Source organism: Myxocyprinus asiaticus, chromosome 28 (assembly GCF_019703515.2).
Source record: "Myxocyprinus asiaticus isolate MX2 ecotype Aquarium Trade chromosome 28, UBuf_Myxa_2, whole genome shotgun sequence".
NCBI lineage: Eukaryota > Metazoa > Chordata > Actinopteri > Cypriniformes > Catostomidae > Myxocyprinus > Myxocyprinus asiaticus.
The window spans coordinates 9,311,506-9,329,225 of record NC_059371.1 but is presented as its reverse complement, the minus strand read 5'-3'; the positions used below and the strand labels follow the sequence as shown (position 1 = coordinate 9,329,225).

At 36.7% G+C, this 17,720-nt stretch overlaps 1 protein-coding gene across 1 annotated transcript in view; it reads right to left on the bottom strand.

Annotated features, from left to right (window-relative positions):
• The window catches only part of LOC127419277 (neuron navigator 1-like), a 168,513-nt gene that overhangs the window by 10,263 nt on the left and 140,530 nt on the right, over positions 1-17,720 (bottom strand). The window contains exons 10-20 of the mRNA XM_051660556.1: positions 14,480-14,521; positions 14,228-14,364; positions 13,784-13,963; positions 12,428-12,480; positions 11,368-11,391; positions 8,410-8,487; positions 7,484-7,567; positions 3,170-3,281; positions 2,954-3,072; positions 1,645-1,829; positions 1,319-1,481 (exon numbers count right to left, since the gene is read on the bottom strand). Of these exons, the coding sequence (XP_051516516.1) occupies positions 1,319-1,481; positions 1,645-1,829; positions 2,954-3,072; positions 3,170-3,281; positions 7,484-7,567; positions 8,410-8,487; positions 11,368-11,391; positions 12,428-12,480; positions 13,784-13,963; positions 14,228-14,364; positions 14,480-14,521 (1,177 nt within the window). The remainder of the gene's footprint in view (positions 1-1,318; positions 1,482-1,644; positions 1,830-2,953; positions 3,073-3,169; positions 3,282-7,483; positions 7,568-8,409; positions 8,488-11,367; positions 11,392-12,427; positions 12,481-13,783; positions 13,964-14,227; positions 14,365-14,479; positions 14,522-17,720) is intronic.

Here is a 17,720-nt window from a genome sequence, read left to right as displayed (position 1 = left end):
TGCATGTTTATGCGAGAACTGAGGCTCGTGCGACACACATGGAAGAGCAGCGCTGTTTACAAGTGAGTAGGAGGAACGCTGTAAAGAAGTTTAATTGGTTTTGGTTTAGATCTGGATTTATCTGTTTCTTTACTCACAATGCTGCATTTGTGTGCTCATCCTGGATTTCTCAGCCGAGAGGAGAACGTGAGATTATGTCCATAACATGCCAAAACGAATACGTCACATGAGAGACCGCATGATCTCCACCCTCTTGTGACACTTACCGGAAGAGTGTGGTTAGAGTTAAAAAGTACTTAAATATTTATATTTTTTGCAGCAAAAGCAATTGTTTCTCTTTAGAAGACTATTTAACAGCTGGTGTCATATGGATGACGTTTATGTTGACTGTCTGTGATTTTTGTAGCTTCAAACATCGAATCACCATCCACTTGCATTTTAAAGACCTACTGAGAAAATATATTTTTCTATTTTTCTTCAAATGTGTTCTAATGAAGAAAGAAAGTCATACACACCTGGGATATCATGAGGGTGAGTAAATAATGAGATAATCTTCATTTTTGGGTGAACTTTCCCTTTAAGCTCAATCGACAGCATTTGTGGCATATATTGATTACCACAAACATTTATTTTGTGGTTTTCTTAAAAACAAAAATCTGGGTTACAGTGAGGCACTTACAATGGAAGTGAATGGGGACAATCCGTAAACATTAAAATACTCACTTATTCAAAAGTTTAGCCACAATACATAAACAATATGTGTGTTAACATGATTTTAATATGATAAAATTGCTTACTAACCTTTTCTGTGTAAAGTTATATCCAATTTTACAACTTCGTTGCCATGACGATGCAATGTCAGCAAACCCTAAAATGACTGTAAAAATGTCCATATAAACAACTCTACAGCTAAAATAATACATGAGTTTTAACAGAATAATTAATGCAAGTGCTTTTATAAAATTAGAAGCTTCATATTTCTGCTTTTAAACCCTCCAAAAATTGGCCCCCATTAACTTCAAGTGTAAGTATCACTGTTACCTTCGTTTTTTCTTTTTTTTTCTTTTTCTTTTAAGAAAAGGAAGGACGAGTCAAAATTAATTTTTGTGGTAATCAACATTATGCCACGAATGCTGTCGATTGAGCTCAACTTGTATCAAACCCGGAATATTCCTTTAAAAGCATATGTTCTTTGCAATCAAGCAATCCGTTTAATTATAGAAATACAACTGATTTATTAATTATGAGTAATTAAAACCTTCTGAAATTCTGCATGGTTGTATTTTAACACCAAAAAGTCAGTACATTTGTCACTAACCTGCATGTTGTTCATGGTGTCTCGTAGCTGCTCCAGCTGGTGTGCTGAGCTCAACGCCTCTAGACGGATGTCCGTTAGTTTCATCTCTTTCTCCCAAAGCTCAGACCTCAGCTCTGACACCACATTCTCATCACTCTCATTTTCCTCGTTACTCTCGTGGATCCTGTTGAGAAAACAAAGTCCTTATCTTTTGAAATTGAGAAACACAGTTTAAATGAAGCGTTACTCCAAGATCTACCGGTATGAAATCATCACATTCTGCTTATTTCTTCTTGTAATATAATTTTTACTGAGTACTATGATTGGTGGATGAGGACGTTACTCACACAGAGGAGGCGGTTGATTGGGTGGATTCGAGGGAAGTGGGCGGGTTCTCTCCGTCTTCATGTGCCAGTTTTGGCGAGTTGGGGGCTGAGGAGTCTGGAGTGGTGATCTCTTCAATGTCAGAGTACATAGATCCGCATTTAGAGCCCTTCTTAATGCTGAACGCCTTGCCAAAAGAACTGCGTAACTACAGAAAGATAGAAACGGGAAAGAGAGGGAGAGAGAGCACATCAATTAGATGACTGAAATAAAGTGGTCCAAAAATTATAGCGGAATGATTGTTTAAACTGAAAAAAAAAAAAAAAAATGAAAAAAAAAAATCAAATTGTTAGTTTGGCATAGTATACATTTATTAATTTATATTCATAAAAATATTTGGCGGACTGAGACATTAATTATATAGAAATAAGCTTTTGATGATAAATATTTATGATAAATAATAGGAGATAAAGTAGCTAATAATTAGTTAACCTTAGAATTAGACTAGACAAAAGTACTCTAGTGTTCTTGTATGCCTGAAAAATAATTTGAGTATAATAATTGAAAAGACCTCCCTACTTGATTAGGAGTATTTAAGTGCTTCAAATCAGTGTACTTCAAAAAGAAAAGGACAAAAACACTTAAACGGCAGCACAAGAGAGATTTCATAATTGGACAGATGTTTTTCAACAAGGGTGCTTGAAACACTCCAGTCACACTGCTGGTGTGGGTATTTTTGTGTGATGTGTTAAGTTCCATAAATGTAGTTACACCCGTGAACGATACAAAAGACAAAAAAGAAAAAGAAAAAAAAAACGACAAAAAAAAGAATGAGGAAAAATAAGTAACGGCTCAACGGCTGTAACGTAAAGCATTTCAACATGCAAAGTGATCTGTTAACACTGTACATGCTGGAGTTAGTAGCACCTTTGAGCTTTATTCTCACAACAGATTAAATGATTACATGCTTACAGTATTAATACATTAGGCAACTGATGTATATTCAGAACACACAATCTTTTGGGACATATCACATTTTAAATGTGAACAACAAAAGAACTGGTAATGTAAGAGGAATTCAGACTGTTAGAGGAGGGGCACCAGTGGAAACCTGTGAACGGTTAGAAACAACACATAATGACATGATGGAAACATTGTCCCAGAGTGATGATAAACTTACCTCATAGACCTTTAGAGTTTTATAAATGAAGAATCAATAAAAACTGAGGTTACAATCTAGTAACAATAAGAGTCACAATAATGTCATTCAGGTGACAAAGCAAGTCAAAGAAAGAGGCTCTAAATGAATAGTTCCTCTCTTTTTCCACTTACCCAGCTCTTTTTCTTTTTTTTCTTGGCATCATCTTTCAGGCTGCCCACACTGGAGTGACTGGTGATGCTGTTCAGGCTGGAAATACTCTCTGATGAGTTTTGCCTTCTGATGCGAAACTCTTAAAAAGACACAATGAAGAAATATTCAGCATTGCTCCAGTTGCATTTCCATTCATTGGAGGGGGGGGGTTTAAAAGGTGTTTTTGCTGTCCTCACCTTTGGGGGCAATATCTGGGTTATTGAGTGCTCCTTGGATGACAGCCTGCGCCTCCATGTTCTTGGTCTTCAGGTTCTCAATTGTTTCTCTCAGGTCCATTAATTCAGTGTCCTACAGAGGATAGAACATGACTTACGACTGTGTTTATGCTGTAACGGGTAAAGGTGGGCAAGGAGGAGGCGGGAACCGGCTGAACAGTCAACGTAAGTTTTAATAACATAAATTAACTCAGATCAACTTAAACACAAACACATAGACGCAGCATGTGGCTCTCTCTCTCTCTCGAACTGGTGCCTCTGGCTCGTCTTTAAGTTCAGTTACATCATTAAAGTTATGTTGACTGTCCTGCTGGTTCCAGCCTCCTCTTTGCCCATCCTGAACCCGTTACATACGCATTTAAACACATAAAGAGATGTTAGGCAGGATGTTGACGCTGATATTTCCATACAATGAAAGTGAATGGTAACCACGGCCTGTCAAGCTCCAAAAATGTAAAAAAAAATGCAATTTAAAATGTCATTAAAGTGTTCTATATGACATGTGTGCTATATTCCAAACTTTCTTAAGACATATGATAGTTTTGTGTGAGAAACAAATGGAAATTTAAGTCATTATTCATCTAAAATATTCAACCTATTCTCATAGAATGAACGTTACTATAACTACATTTTTGCAAAGTGTCTTTTTCATGCCGCGTTCTTCGTTTCGCCGAAGTTTCCTGGTGAAATTAATACAAGAGTTTCTAAAACAACTGTGCGTTTTATTCACTTTCACACAAATCATGACTACAATGGCTGATTTTGACTTTATAAACTTTTTTTTTTTTTTTACTTATTTTTTGCTTTAATAGTCACACACTGCTATTTTATGATATCAAAACACTTTTACTCTAATTTGAAAAACAATACATTTTAACGGTTGTATTACAGACTCACCTACATTTACACACTTATTCCAATGTGATTATTTTGTATGATAGCTCACCTGATAGAGTGTTGTACTTTTGGAGTCAGAAACGTGAGATGAAAGTGTAATATGACATGAAATGACATGGTTGCTTCAGAAAATGTGCTCTTCATGTCGCATTTGATTTTACAACTAGGTTAGGTTTAGGTGTTGGTTTAGGGCAGGGGTCGGGAACCTGTGGCTCTTTGTTAAATATCAAGTGGCTCGCCGGGTGTCTCACCATTCACCAACACATAATCGTTTAAAACTTTCTAGAGATAATTTTCCTGCAGAAAGTGTGGGTGTGATTGCAAAGCTTGAAGTCAAAGACACTGTTTTGATTTCCTTTCTCCCGAATTTGTCGTACAGCCTATTCCTGGTGAACAAGGTTTGAAATTAACACCCGCCAAATTATGGTTTTCATGTGCAGTGGCGGGTAATTTTGCTGATGTACCAGCCACTGTGGAGGGCGACCTGTAAGACTTCTCGGAGTGATATATGACAAGAAATTAGACACAAAGACGTGTGTTTGACGAAACGTGTGATTATATTTTGAAGAACAGACAAAAGAATAGCCGCCGATGCATGTCTGATTTGATATGTGTGCGAAGTGAGCTCTGCTGTTCACGAGTGCAATGAAAGCGCTTCTCCAAGACACGCACATTCATAGAGTTCTGGACCTCGTTTCCCAATAACTATTGATCTTAGCTGTTAAGAGCATTTTCTACGAGCGATTATACGAATGTTCATTATTTTTTATGTAGTACCCGCCAAATGTGACGAGACTCAATTCAGTTCGCGAGGTCCTTGTCCAAACGCAGGTAATTCATGCGTGAGTAATTTTTCTCATCTTCCTGCAATAGGTGGGTGACCTGTAAGACGTCTTGGAGTGACACATGATAAGAAATGCTGTTAGTCACAAAGACACGTGCTTGAAGAACTTTTATAATATTTTTATTATATAAGAACAGACAATAGAAAAGTCGTCATTGCTCGTGTCTGATTTGCTGTTTGTTCAGAGGCGTGCAGAGGCGTGTCTCATGGAACACAAAAGAGTTATCACTCCTTTTTCTCTGTTTCATTCATCTGAAAACTTTTTGCAAGAATAATGTTGTCTATGAGAATGCTGCAAATGATCTCCGATCATCTCAGAAGGTGCTGTGAGTTTCGCTTTTTTCCCACGGAGCAGTTTGTTCTGACGCATTGTGAATGCAACTCTGTTTTATATATATATATATATATATATATACAGTATTTGTATTAAAGAAAAAACAAACAATAGTGATTAAATCATAAAATAATATAAGACACATTGAACCTAAAATTGAGTTCTATTTTATTTTCTTTAGGCAGCATAAACTGTATTACCAAAACACAATACAAACACATTCGATAAGAACTCACATTTGGCAGCATTTTTTGGGGAACAAATGGGAATTTATTAGGCTTATTTATTATGATTATTATTATTATTATCTTTACATTTATAATTGTCTTTAGTTCTTAATCTGAAGGCTATTAGTAATTTTTCAAATGTTGTCGTTGACAGATGCTTACGTGATGGCAAATGGGGCCGTTGGAGACGGGAAATGTTTGGATTTGAGGTGGCTATATATAAGATTTTTTTATCACTTCGTTATTTTAATTGCTTTTTCGTAATTTTATGGAGCCCCGCACAAACACGAGTACGCAATTCTATATTGCAACATGTTACCTATTAATTGTTGCATACTTGTTTTCTTTTTGTGTTTTTGAGTAGTCTATGGGCATAATAGAAAAAATATTTTATTGAAAAACTTTGTATTTTGAAAACAGTAAATTATTAGTTTGTGCTATGACTCTTTCAAAAAAAATGCATTAACCAAAAATTTTAGAATCGGCTCCTCAGTGAAAAAAGGTTCCTGACCACTGGTTTAAGATAAGGATGTCTGTTTTGTTCACCTCTCGTTTGCTTTTATGACACTATTGGTTAGGTTTAGGTTAAAGTTTTTGGTTAGGGAGGTATGTTTTACCCATTAAAACCTCCATCTAACATTCACCTTTAAACACTGGACATCTCACTGGGAAACTGCAGCAAAACATACTGAAGCACGTAATTTTGTTTTGCAAAAATGTTGCCATGGTCACGTAATGTCCATGAGATCATGCTAAAAATATTAGGACACACCACTGACGTTTGGCATTACTGGTATAAAATATTGAGTGACACATCTTGACGCGCTATGTTTGAATGCACACAAAAGTGAATAATTTGAAAGCTGAAAAAAAAAAAAACATTTGTCAAGCAATAACGACTTTCGGTCTGTTCCTCACAAAAATTATCTTATGGCATCAGAAAACTTGAAATAGAGTACTTGGAATATAGATTAAAAATATAGATAGATTACTACTTTTATGGTACTATTATGGTGATTTTTTGGAGCTTGACAGACATTCTTCAAAACATCTCTTTTTGTGTTCCATGGAAGAAAAAGAAAATCATAAAGGTCTGGAACAACATGGGGTTGAGTAAATAATGCCAAAATATACATTTTTGTGTGAACTATTCCTTTAAAAGTCTGCTTTTAAAAAGAATTCCTTCACTGCCTGCTCCAGACCAATGATATTTGAAGCACATGCAGCCACAACAAAAGCTCTTCCAGCTCATTTCTGGTACCTCATTTATTTGTTTTCTTAGAATCACTGAACTGTAGGGTTAGTGCCACTGAAATGAACTGATGAATTTAGGTCACTGCCATGCAGCATAAGCTTTCTAGACTGGCTGCCATCTTTCACATTAGGCAATGCAACAAGACATTGGTTTACCTCTTAAACATATAAGCTCATTTAACCTTGAGGCAAATCATGCAACCGCACATTAATGGTATGGCACAGATAACATTGTGACCCTTGGGGAGTAGATGAAAAGCCAACATCCCCCCCAACCTCCATTCAGTCATAATTCAACCCAAATTTACTCTGTCCCTCTCAGTGACTCTACAAGGTTACGTACACGGCTCTATATTTAGCTTAATAGGTGCTACAAGGACAGCTGAGGTTTAATTTTTCAGACACATGAACCAACCTGAAGACCTTACAAATATCTATCTATCTATATATATATATATATATATATTTAACTATAATAAGATTTAGTGCTTGTGTGTTTGTATGAAGGTTAGTTAAAATTGTGTCAATCTTCAAAATATGTCCTGCTTTGTACAAATACTAATACTCTAACTGTTAGCAATAACCCAGTTTTCTATCTTATTTTAGTCCATCAGTGGCTATATTACAGAAACATCCTGGCGATTTACAACACTGAACTTGTTTCAAAGATTGTTTCTGATTCCAGGAGTTTGTGTGCTTTTTTTAGATGAATGTTGTACCTTTTGCTCAGCGCTTGCAGAGAGAGTCTGGAGTCGAGATGTCATGAGCGTGAGACTCTGCTCAAACGCTGCCACCAGGTTGGCCTGGAGAGACAAGAACTAATTTATATTTGTCTGAAAGATGACGAAATATTCACTGGAATGTTTCAGAAAAAAATCAAATAAATCAAAATAGAAAATCATTTCTATTCTAGGTCATCCAAAGAACATTTTATAAGATTGAAAGATCAAATTTAATTATGTCAAACATCTTGGGTCACTATGGGTCACAGGTGAAGACTTAATGTTAAATTATGTTTTTAATTACTTTCGTCAAATGGAAAAGTGAGTATTTTAATGTTTACAGATTGGCTCCATTCACCATCATTGTAAGCGCCTTACTGTAACCTTGATTTTTGCTTTTTTTAAAGAAAAGGAGGGACGAATCAAAATAAATTTTTGAGGTAATCAACATTATGCCACAAATGCTGTTGATTGAGCTTAACTTGTACTGAACCTGGAATATTCCTTTTAACCTTAAAGGATCAAAATTAATTTGTCCCATGATTAATATATATCCCCAAACTCTTTTTTTTTTTTCATCTCCACTCATAATGTGAGGGTCGGCCATCTCTGTTTGTGTGTTTTTGGAAGTAGCTCTTGACCCCCTCCCGTTTTTCAACCCACATATTTACAAGTTTTCCTGCCCATTTTGAGAGTCGTTTTACAGTCTGAGGTGTGAAAAATTGGGTCTAAACAAGAGGGGTTTCGTGACACTTTTCGTGACTTTTTTTAAAGTCCTTTTTTTTTTTTTTTGCTTCACCGAAAGAGATTTGAAGGTCCATGTGGATATAAACTTATTGCAAACTCAGAAGTTCGGATTAAAATAAAATTAATATCTCTGAAAGAGCAGCCGAAACAGAATGTATCTGACATTGTACACATACATTAGCAGACAGCTGTGAGGTCAGATTGGCCACCTTCTCCTGCGAAGATTCCAGCTCTCTCCTCAGCTTATGGATTTGCTGTAAAGAGACACATTCATTCATTAACAAATATTTAAATAAATAAAGCAGACTCCACAACCCTTTCAAACTCACAGTATCTTTAAATGATCACGCAAAGTACTTCAAAGACAATTCCCTAAATTGCTTTTCCTAAATTAAAGTTTTATAGATAGAATGAATATACTGAATTCCTGGAATTTAAGCTCACGGCAGCAGCTGGAAAAAATGTAGCATATGATTTTTAGCACTGCCAATAGCAAAATGTGTACTGTCTGTTTATTTTAAATATATTCTGAATGGCCTGACAAATTCCATCCATACCACTGAAGGAAACAAAAAGACAAATGGTGAGTACACTCACACACACGATTCAGACTTGAGCAGAAAAACACTGAAAGACTTCAGACTTGAAGTGCAAAACTTCAAGTATTTATTTATTTATTTTTTTTTAGAAAGGGGGTTTTTCAAAGTTACTTGGTGAGATGTCAACATCTTCATTTTGTTTCCACTGATTAGAATTAGACACACTCATGAAAGAGAAACGGCTTATTCACACCAAGACATAAAACATGCAGGACAACAAGTTACAACTAAACAATGCAGCTCTATAAAGTCAGAAATAAGATACTGTGATCATCTTTATTATTATTAGGGACCAAGCACTAAAAGTGCGGAGACCCTACTGTTCTTCTAAAGATTGTTATTATTATTAGGGCCCAAGCATTGAAAGTGCGGAAACCCTTTTGTTCTTTTTGGTACTTTTGGGTTACTTAACATGCGTGAAAACTCTTGAAATTTTGCACACACATCAGAGTCATTGGCCATTAGGGCTGGGCAAAGTTGAAGGGGGGGTTCTGCATCACCTTCCTTGAAAATTTGCATGTAAGGGGAGCTCTGTAGCACCAACATTTTCACCTAGAGTCACCAAAATTGGTACATATATAGTTCTCATAAAGCCGACCAACTTTCATACTCACAATCATTATCTCTGCCCAACAGGACCAACTTTTAAATACTCCTCCTAGGGGATTCATGAGACTGGCACCAAATTTGTGCAACATCATGCCAAGACATTGTAGATGCTAAATTACGAACAGATTTTTGATATTTTGAACAGTGTCACCATGGCGAAGCAATACATTTATGGCGAAAAATGGAAAACAGGAAGTGCCTTATATCTTCTGTGTGCATAGTGTGATTTTGATGAAAATTCAACTGTATGTTTGGTAATGAGAGCTGATCACATTGATGCAGCTATTATGGGTCACGGTCCTAGCGTCACCAACTGGCAGCAGGAAGTATGGCACTTTTAACAGACTTTGAAATAGCTCTCTTGTGTTTACATAAACTGCTTCAAAATTCTTTAGAATAATGTCAAGACACTGCTGATGTAAAATTGTTAAGAAATATTTGATATCTTAAATACTGTTGCCATGGCAGCACATTCATTGTTATTATTCCTTTCTTCCCATGTTTGGGTGTTTTTGAGGCACTTGGCATGATTAAAATTTCATGAAATTTTGCATACACATCAGAGTCGTTGGCTATTAGGGCTGGGCAAAAGTTCATGCATGACGTGTATGGGCGGGTGGGGGGGCTCTGTAGCACCCCCTTTAAAATGGGCATGTAAGACGGCCTCTGTAGCACCCTCATTTTCACCTACAGTCACTTGATATATTAATAGTTCTCACCAAGCCAGACAACTTTCATAATTATAGTTATTAGCTCCGCCCAACAGGAATTTGGCCATTTTGAATTTTTTGAATATTGCAGGATTCATGAGACTGTCACCACAGTTAGATAACATTATGCCAAGACATTGAAGATGCAAAATTGTGAACAGATTTTTGATATTTCGAGTGGTGTTGCCATGGCAAGGCATTCAATTAATGCAAAAAATGGGAAACAGGAAGTGTCTCATATATTATGTGTGCAATGTGTGCTTTAGATCAAAATAAAGATGTATGTTACATATTGGGGGCTAATCACATGGATGTGACTATTTTGGGTCATGATGATAGCACCACCACCTGGCAGCAGGAAGTGTGTTTCTTATAACAGACTTTAAAATAGTTATCTTATATTTACCCAAATTGCTTCAAAATTGTTTTGAATAATTTCACCTTGTGTCCACCTTGCATTGTTTTCCAAAAGCCACCGGGTGGAAATGGACCCATGGTGCTTGGGCCCGGCATCACTGCTTGCAGCTATATTTATTATTATTATTTTGAGGCTAGGTTGATTGTTTTTTGTTTGTTTGTTTGTTGTTTTTTTGTGGATGCTGAAAAAAACTTTGCTTTTCTTGCTTTTCAGATATCCAGTATTTTTTCAGGTAATGAAACTTCGGCATCTGACACAGTGCAAATAGTTTTGATGTGCAGAACTGTCTGTGAATATTTCTTTCTTGTTATTTAGTCCAGGTTTTCCAAAATCTTATGATTATAAAAGTGATTGTGATTAAAGTTGTAATTCCAGGCCTCGAAAAGTCATGGAACATAAAGAAATATTAAAGTCTTCTCTCTCTCTCTCTCTCTCTCTCTCTCTCTCTATATATATATATATATATATATATATATATATATATATATATATATATATACAGACTTGGTGTGAATAGGCATGAAACACAGAACGTGGAGGGAATTATGAGTAGGAAAAGCACCAACAAGAGGTCACATGGTCAGCTACATATCCTTGAGCCCAGGGTCATAACAGACTTCTGAACAGCTGATGGCAGTTGGTGGTATGAGACGTGTCACCTGACACTGGCTGTCTTTGGCTGTTATGAACTCTGACTACATTTTTGAGGACAATAGGTAATTAATATGATGGTCACATAAACATGAGCGACAGAGACGGTGGTGAAATGTAAAATCGGAGAGAAAGACAGACACTTACCTCGCCCTGCATTCTCTCCTCAGCCTGAGAGATTGCAAGGAAGAAGAGAAAGGAAGAAAGACAGTAAGATACTAAATAGTTCTTTAGTGGTGAGACAAAAAACTGATCTAAGAGAAATTACCTAAAACTGTAATAAAGTAGTAGTAATAAGTAATGATAAATTATTTCATTATTCATTAATCATGTGTTAAACAGCTGTTTATCTTTAATCTGTCTACGATAGAGACAACTATAAAAAAACATTTTATAGTTTTTTTCAACTGCAACAAAGTCACAACCTTTATTGCCCCAAGATTTATTTTTTATTTTATTTTTTTAACTAAGAATATATAATAAACATCTCAGTTATTCTTCATTTAAAAATAAAACTTTGTCTCAGATGTCTCTTCAAACTAAAATGCCTTAGAAGAAATAGCAAATGAGACAATTGTTGACAAAATATTAGTATAGAGCTGTAAAATTAATGAGGATAGCATGACCAGATAATTTGGTCTTGGAAGAAATTGAGGAGAAATATTTGAGGTTATACTGAAATTGATTTCAGAGTTGTATCATGGCAAATCTGAGCACAGTTTGTGACATTATTGAGATCTCTTCCAAAATTTTAGAGGAGGGAAATAAAACATCCTCATAGGTAGGAGAAATACAAGTATTTGCACTAATTTCAATCTTATTGCTGTCTTGGAGAATCAATTGAGGTATTACAGAGATTCTGTTTTATTATTTTTCTTTCCTATGGGTAAGGTTGCTGTGCAAATCAGTCATAATAATAATAATAATAATAATAATCATAAAAACAGGTCTATCCTTCATCCATCCAATCGATCTAATCTGCATTTAGTCTTGAGCAGCAGTTCAAGTTCAACTCAAGTGAAGAAACCAGAGAAACCTTCTTCTAGTTCCCCTGCTGTGAAGGCTCTATAAATCAACAAGAGCAGACCGACAGACCCAGACCAGCTGCAGTCTGCACTCGTGAGATGTTCTCACTGTACAACACGTGTGTGCAACACAAAAAAAAAAAAAAAAAGAATTCCGTCAGGATCTGTGGTGGTGTACTTACTGAAGAGTAGCTGGAGGAGGCATTAGATACAAGTGACAGCACTGAGCCATGAACTGCAACAAATAGAGAGAATGAGTGAGAGAAAGAAAGAAAGAGAAAATCATACAGTAAATACAGACAGAAAGAGTACATTTAAAAGCATTGTTCCAATACTCATCTGAACACATGCTATCAAAATATATAAAAATGTCTTGTATATAACCTGTATTCTCTCATATAGTACAATTTCCAAATCTGTTCAGTTCTATAATGCAGTAGGATTTCTGTCCTTTTGGTGTTTTGACCCCTAATGATGCATTCCAGATCTTTGCAGATGTACATTTCTGAAATCCAAAAACTAGACATAGTTATTGCACTAACTGCAGAGTCGCGTGTGTCGCTTATTCTTAATAATAGTGTGTTTCTGGACTCTAGAAAATTGGGATTTTGATATAATTGTTTTTATATGTATAAATAAGGTACATTTATAGTTTCAATATAATTTGTACTTCACACCTTTGTTTTGTTGGACAAGAAAAAAATAGCATTATGCCATGTGAATGACACTTGGTTTTTGACCACTGAAAATGAGTAGAATTTAACCATTTACAGATAGAGCCACATTGAGAGCTCCATATCTCTGGCATTTCACCATATAGGGCCTTAAAAATTAAGAGACAAAAAGGAAAGTTTGTTCTGAAGCAGAATCGGATATCTTTAATACTTCTGGAGTTATAGACACTCCAACTTTGGGAGGAAAATTGACACCAAAAAGTGTTTCCCATTTTGAACTCAGACCATTGGCATACAATGCAACAAGGGGTGCTGGGGTCAACTCATTTTAGTAATATACCATCCTATCTCTGTGTAAAAATAAAATAATGATGCTATCACCTTTCTATGGTAATTGTTTTGACCTGTAGATTTGCTCCAAAATCATAGGTGAAAATTGTCATTTTGACCCCCCTCTACAAAACTAATGGACAGCTCAGTAAGTAATGATCCGTGGCATTGAATATCTAGTCTTTCATCATATATCTTTCTTTAGAATAAAGAAATGATTTTATATAAAAACCCAAAAATTTCAGCTGGGAAAGTTTCAATCTCTCATACCTTATTGCTTAATAATAACAAGCCTAATTTCTCATTCAGCAGGCACTTTTATCCAAAGCAAATTATAGTAACCTTATACAGGGACAATCATGATGCAGTAACCTGAACTTAAGAGTCTTACTCACAGGCACAATTATGATCATTCATGGATCAGCCCATAAGGGATTCAAACCTTCAACCTTTCAGTGGCCTCATCAGATATTTAACAACTACTTCACACCACCCATGGTAGACTGTACCATATAGCATAACCCAAAGTCTCACCATCATCGGCAGATTCTCTGTCTCTGAAGGAGCCAGACCGGATCATGCTCTTGGGCCGTTCGGCAAGCGATAGGGTGCTGCCCAGTGGAGAGGCTTGATACAGCTCAAAACTGGCCTCATGGGTGGGAATACTGTTGGATCGGGTCATCCTGGGAGTGCCAGATATGGGGCTGGGTGTCACTGCAGATAATAGACAGCAGAGGGAGCCAGTGTTCATACATGATATGAAACAAAGCATGTTGGACAAAGGTTTCACTTGTAAACATGCCACATTATGGAAGCTCTGTTTCCATGCTGTCTTTAAAAAAAAAAAGTGTATTTATATAAAGTAAATGTGCTTGCAATAAATAAATAAACATAACATGTATTAAAATGCCTTTCTTAACAACAATACAAACCCTCATTGCTCAGACTTAATACTGGAGAAGAGTGGCAGATACTTACTGATGCTGGTCAGTGGCATCTTTGCTGTCAGTATTGGTGAAGGGAACTGCGGTGGACTGTTTGTCTCTGTCAAACTCACTATGGTGTGTGAATGTCGTCTCTCTTTGTTTTCCTCCTCAGCCTGCAAAGAGTTGTGGCTGATGGGAAATGAGAGTGTAACGTTAGTTCAACATATTTGCTACATCAGATCAACCTTTATACATCAAGAAAAGAACCACAATTAAGCACAAGATGACGTTAAATTAGAAGTACCTTAAGCCTTTCTTAGGCAGAGTATTTCTGTCCCTTTGTAAGCTGAAAGAAAGAAAATCCAGACACAAAGAGAGTGAGAAAAAGAGCATTATTCAAATGACAACACACTTATGCATGGAATTTGAGAGATTAGATTCCCAAAATAGATCAGAGTCATTTGTAAAGCACAATCAGCAATTAGGAGCTCAGTCAGTGCGATTATTCACATAGATGTAATTGAAGTGTTAACAATATAGCCAATTGTTTGGCTCTGTCTTTTAAGGTGGATGTGAATTGAGCAGAAAATGGTGTATTGTGCTGGACTAGCAAGTAATATCAAGGCCATTCTTGCTTGGACCTTACACATGTTGTCAAATCTGTGATGTGGCAGAGCTCATGAAATCAAAATTAGTAGTTTTATGGCTTTTAGTTCATGTCTGATAGCTGTGTCTATAAACTCCTAGAAGTTGCACACTGGGAGTAAAATATTTTAATAGATATATGCATTTAAAATGCCACATAATTTTACTCCATTTTTGTGCATTTCACTATGTATTTTTTGTGCCTATTAGAATATCACAATGTTAGCTTATCAACATGAACTATTTGAATCAACTGTGGGCATTAGACAATGAGTGACGTTAAGAAAGTTGCTGCCTATGTAAACTTTTTAAAATCAGCCACTTATGAAGTTACATACAAGTCATGCTGCCTTAGAAGATAGCTACCTACACCGATCAGTCACAACATTAAAACCACCTGCCTAATATTGTGTAAGTCCCCCTCGTGCTGCCAAAACAGCGACAACCCGCATCTCAGAATAGCATTCTGAGATGGTATTCTTCTCACCACAATTGTACAGAGTGGTTATCTGAGTTACCGTAGACTTTGTCACAGAACTGCCACTCACTGGATGTTTTTTGTTTGTTTTTGGCACCATTCAGAGTAAATTCTAGAGACTGTTGTGTGTGAAAATCCCAGGAGATCCCCAGTTACAGAAATACTCAAACCAGCCCGTCTGGCACGAACAATCATCCATGCAATTATCTAATCAGCCAATCGTGTGGCAGCAGTGCAGTGAATAAAATCATGCAGATATGGGTCAGGAGCTTCAGTTAATGTTCACATCATCAGAATGGGGAAAAATGTGATCTCAGTGATTTAGAGCGTGGCATGATTGTTGGTGCCAGACAGGCTGGTTTGAGTATTTCTGTAACTGCTGATCTCCTAGGATTTTCATGCACAACAGTCCCTAGAATTTTCTCCGAATGGTGCCAAAAACAAAAAAGCGGCAGTTCTGTGGACGGAAATGCCTTTTTGATGAGAGAGGTCAACAGAGAATTGCCAGACTGGTTCGGACTGACAAAGTCTACGGTAACTCAGATAACCGCTCTGTACAATTGTGGTGAGAAGAACATCATCTCAGAGATGCGGGTTGGCGCTGTTTTGGCGGCAAGAGGGGGAGCTACACAATATTAGGCAGGTGGTTTTAATGTTGTGGCTGATCGGTGTATGTAGATCAGGGGTCGGCAACCTATGGCACGCGGAGGGGTAATCACTGGCATGCCAGCAAAGGCGAGAGAGGAATACATTCCAATCTACATCTTGAAGTAATCCCTCCTCATGATCTCACGCAGCGTGTTTTTATGAGCTGAATGGGAGGCTAAACAAAAAGTTAAAATGTGACGAGACTGCAGTATACCCAACAGACTTGTGCAGCACGTGCAAGCCATTTGCGCATCATGAGCAGTTAGTGCTTCACTTTCTGTTAATTGCTTCGGTCAGACTGCGCGGATGACAGCCTACATTCAGTGTTTCATTTGTTTCTTTTTGCTTTCAAAACAACACGTAATGCAATAAGAAAAACACCACTATTAATCCTTGAGATTTCCATCCCAGCATACTGGTACACCCTCCTTAAACCATGGTCACACTCAAAATTACATTAAAAGATTAAAAGAGAAAACATAAACCCACATGGTGGGGTTCAAAAATCGGAGTCTATTCAAAATATTAATTAAACCTGGAAATGATTTTTGATTTGATCGGCTTGTGATGCGCGAATGGCTTGCACGCACAACGAGAGACTTGTCACACTTTAATAGTGTTTAGCCTCCCATTCATCTGATGAAATCACACTGCGTGTTCATGAGGAAGGATTAGGCTACATCAAGATGCAGATTGGAATGCAGGTGCGAAAAACGTCATATAAATAAAATAGCCTGCTTCTCTCTCACTGTTGCTTGCGTACTAGTGATTAAATGATTACAGTGACATAATATAAGAAATATTTAAGATTCCACACAATTTCGTGATCAGTCATCAAATAAGCAAATTTTTGACATTAACTTTGTTAACTCATAGCACAAAAGGACAGGTTTTCTTTCATTAAAGCACAGGGGGGTTGTCGGCACAGCCATTGACCAGGAAAATAAAAAACGGTACTCCATGTCAAAAATGTTGCCAGCCCTTGATGTAGATAGTAGACAGAGAGGCAGTTTACTAAGTTTTGGAACTAAGCTATGGCAAATGAAACAAATTACACAATTTCTACATCAGACACATAACATAACCCTCATTATCCTTCAGCTATGTAACCATCTACACTGAAGACCAAAACAAATAATTAACAAAGTTAAGGCCATGGGCTACTAGTCCAGTTTTTAATCACACAAACTAAGCATTATGTGTGGTGGTGCTTTAAAAAGGAGACCATGCAAAAAACTAAAATAAACTCGGTAACAGGAAGAGTGAGCTGCTTTTAGCTGTTTCCACTGGTGCGCCCAGTGATGAGCAGCTGCTTTCAACACTAAACTGAATATGTGAGGTTGCTTGAGGTCATTTACATGGGAGGGCTGCTTTTTGAGGGCAGAGACAGGAAATAACCATGGCTATGCAAGGTTTATTTAAACATGTGAGATGTAGGTTCACATCACCCTTCATCTCATTTGTTTCAAATTTTGGTGAGCAGTATATTTATTATATTATGTACTGTATTACGGTGATATTTACCATGAAGTTCTATAGTTATGACAATACAAAACAAACACTTTTGCTGTCCTAGCTAAATGTATGATTTAATATTTTCCACTCCACTGATGTTGAAGTTATTAAAAGATGTGTTAAAGGGTTAGTTCACCCAAAAATGAAAATACTCTCATCATTTATTCACCCTCATGCCATCCCAGATGTGTATGACTTTCTTCTGCTGAACACAAATTAAGATGATTTTTAGAAGAATATGTCAGCTCTGTAGGTCTGT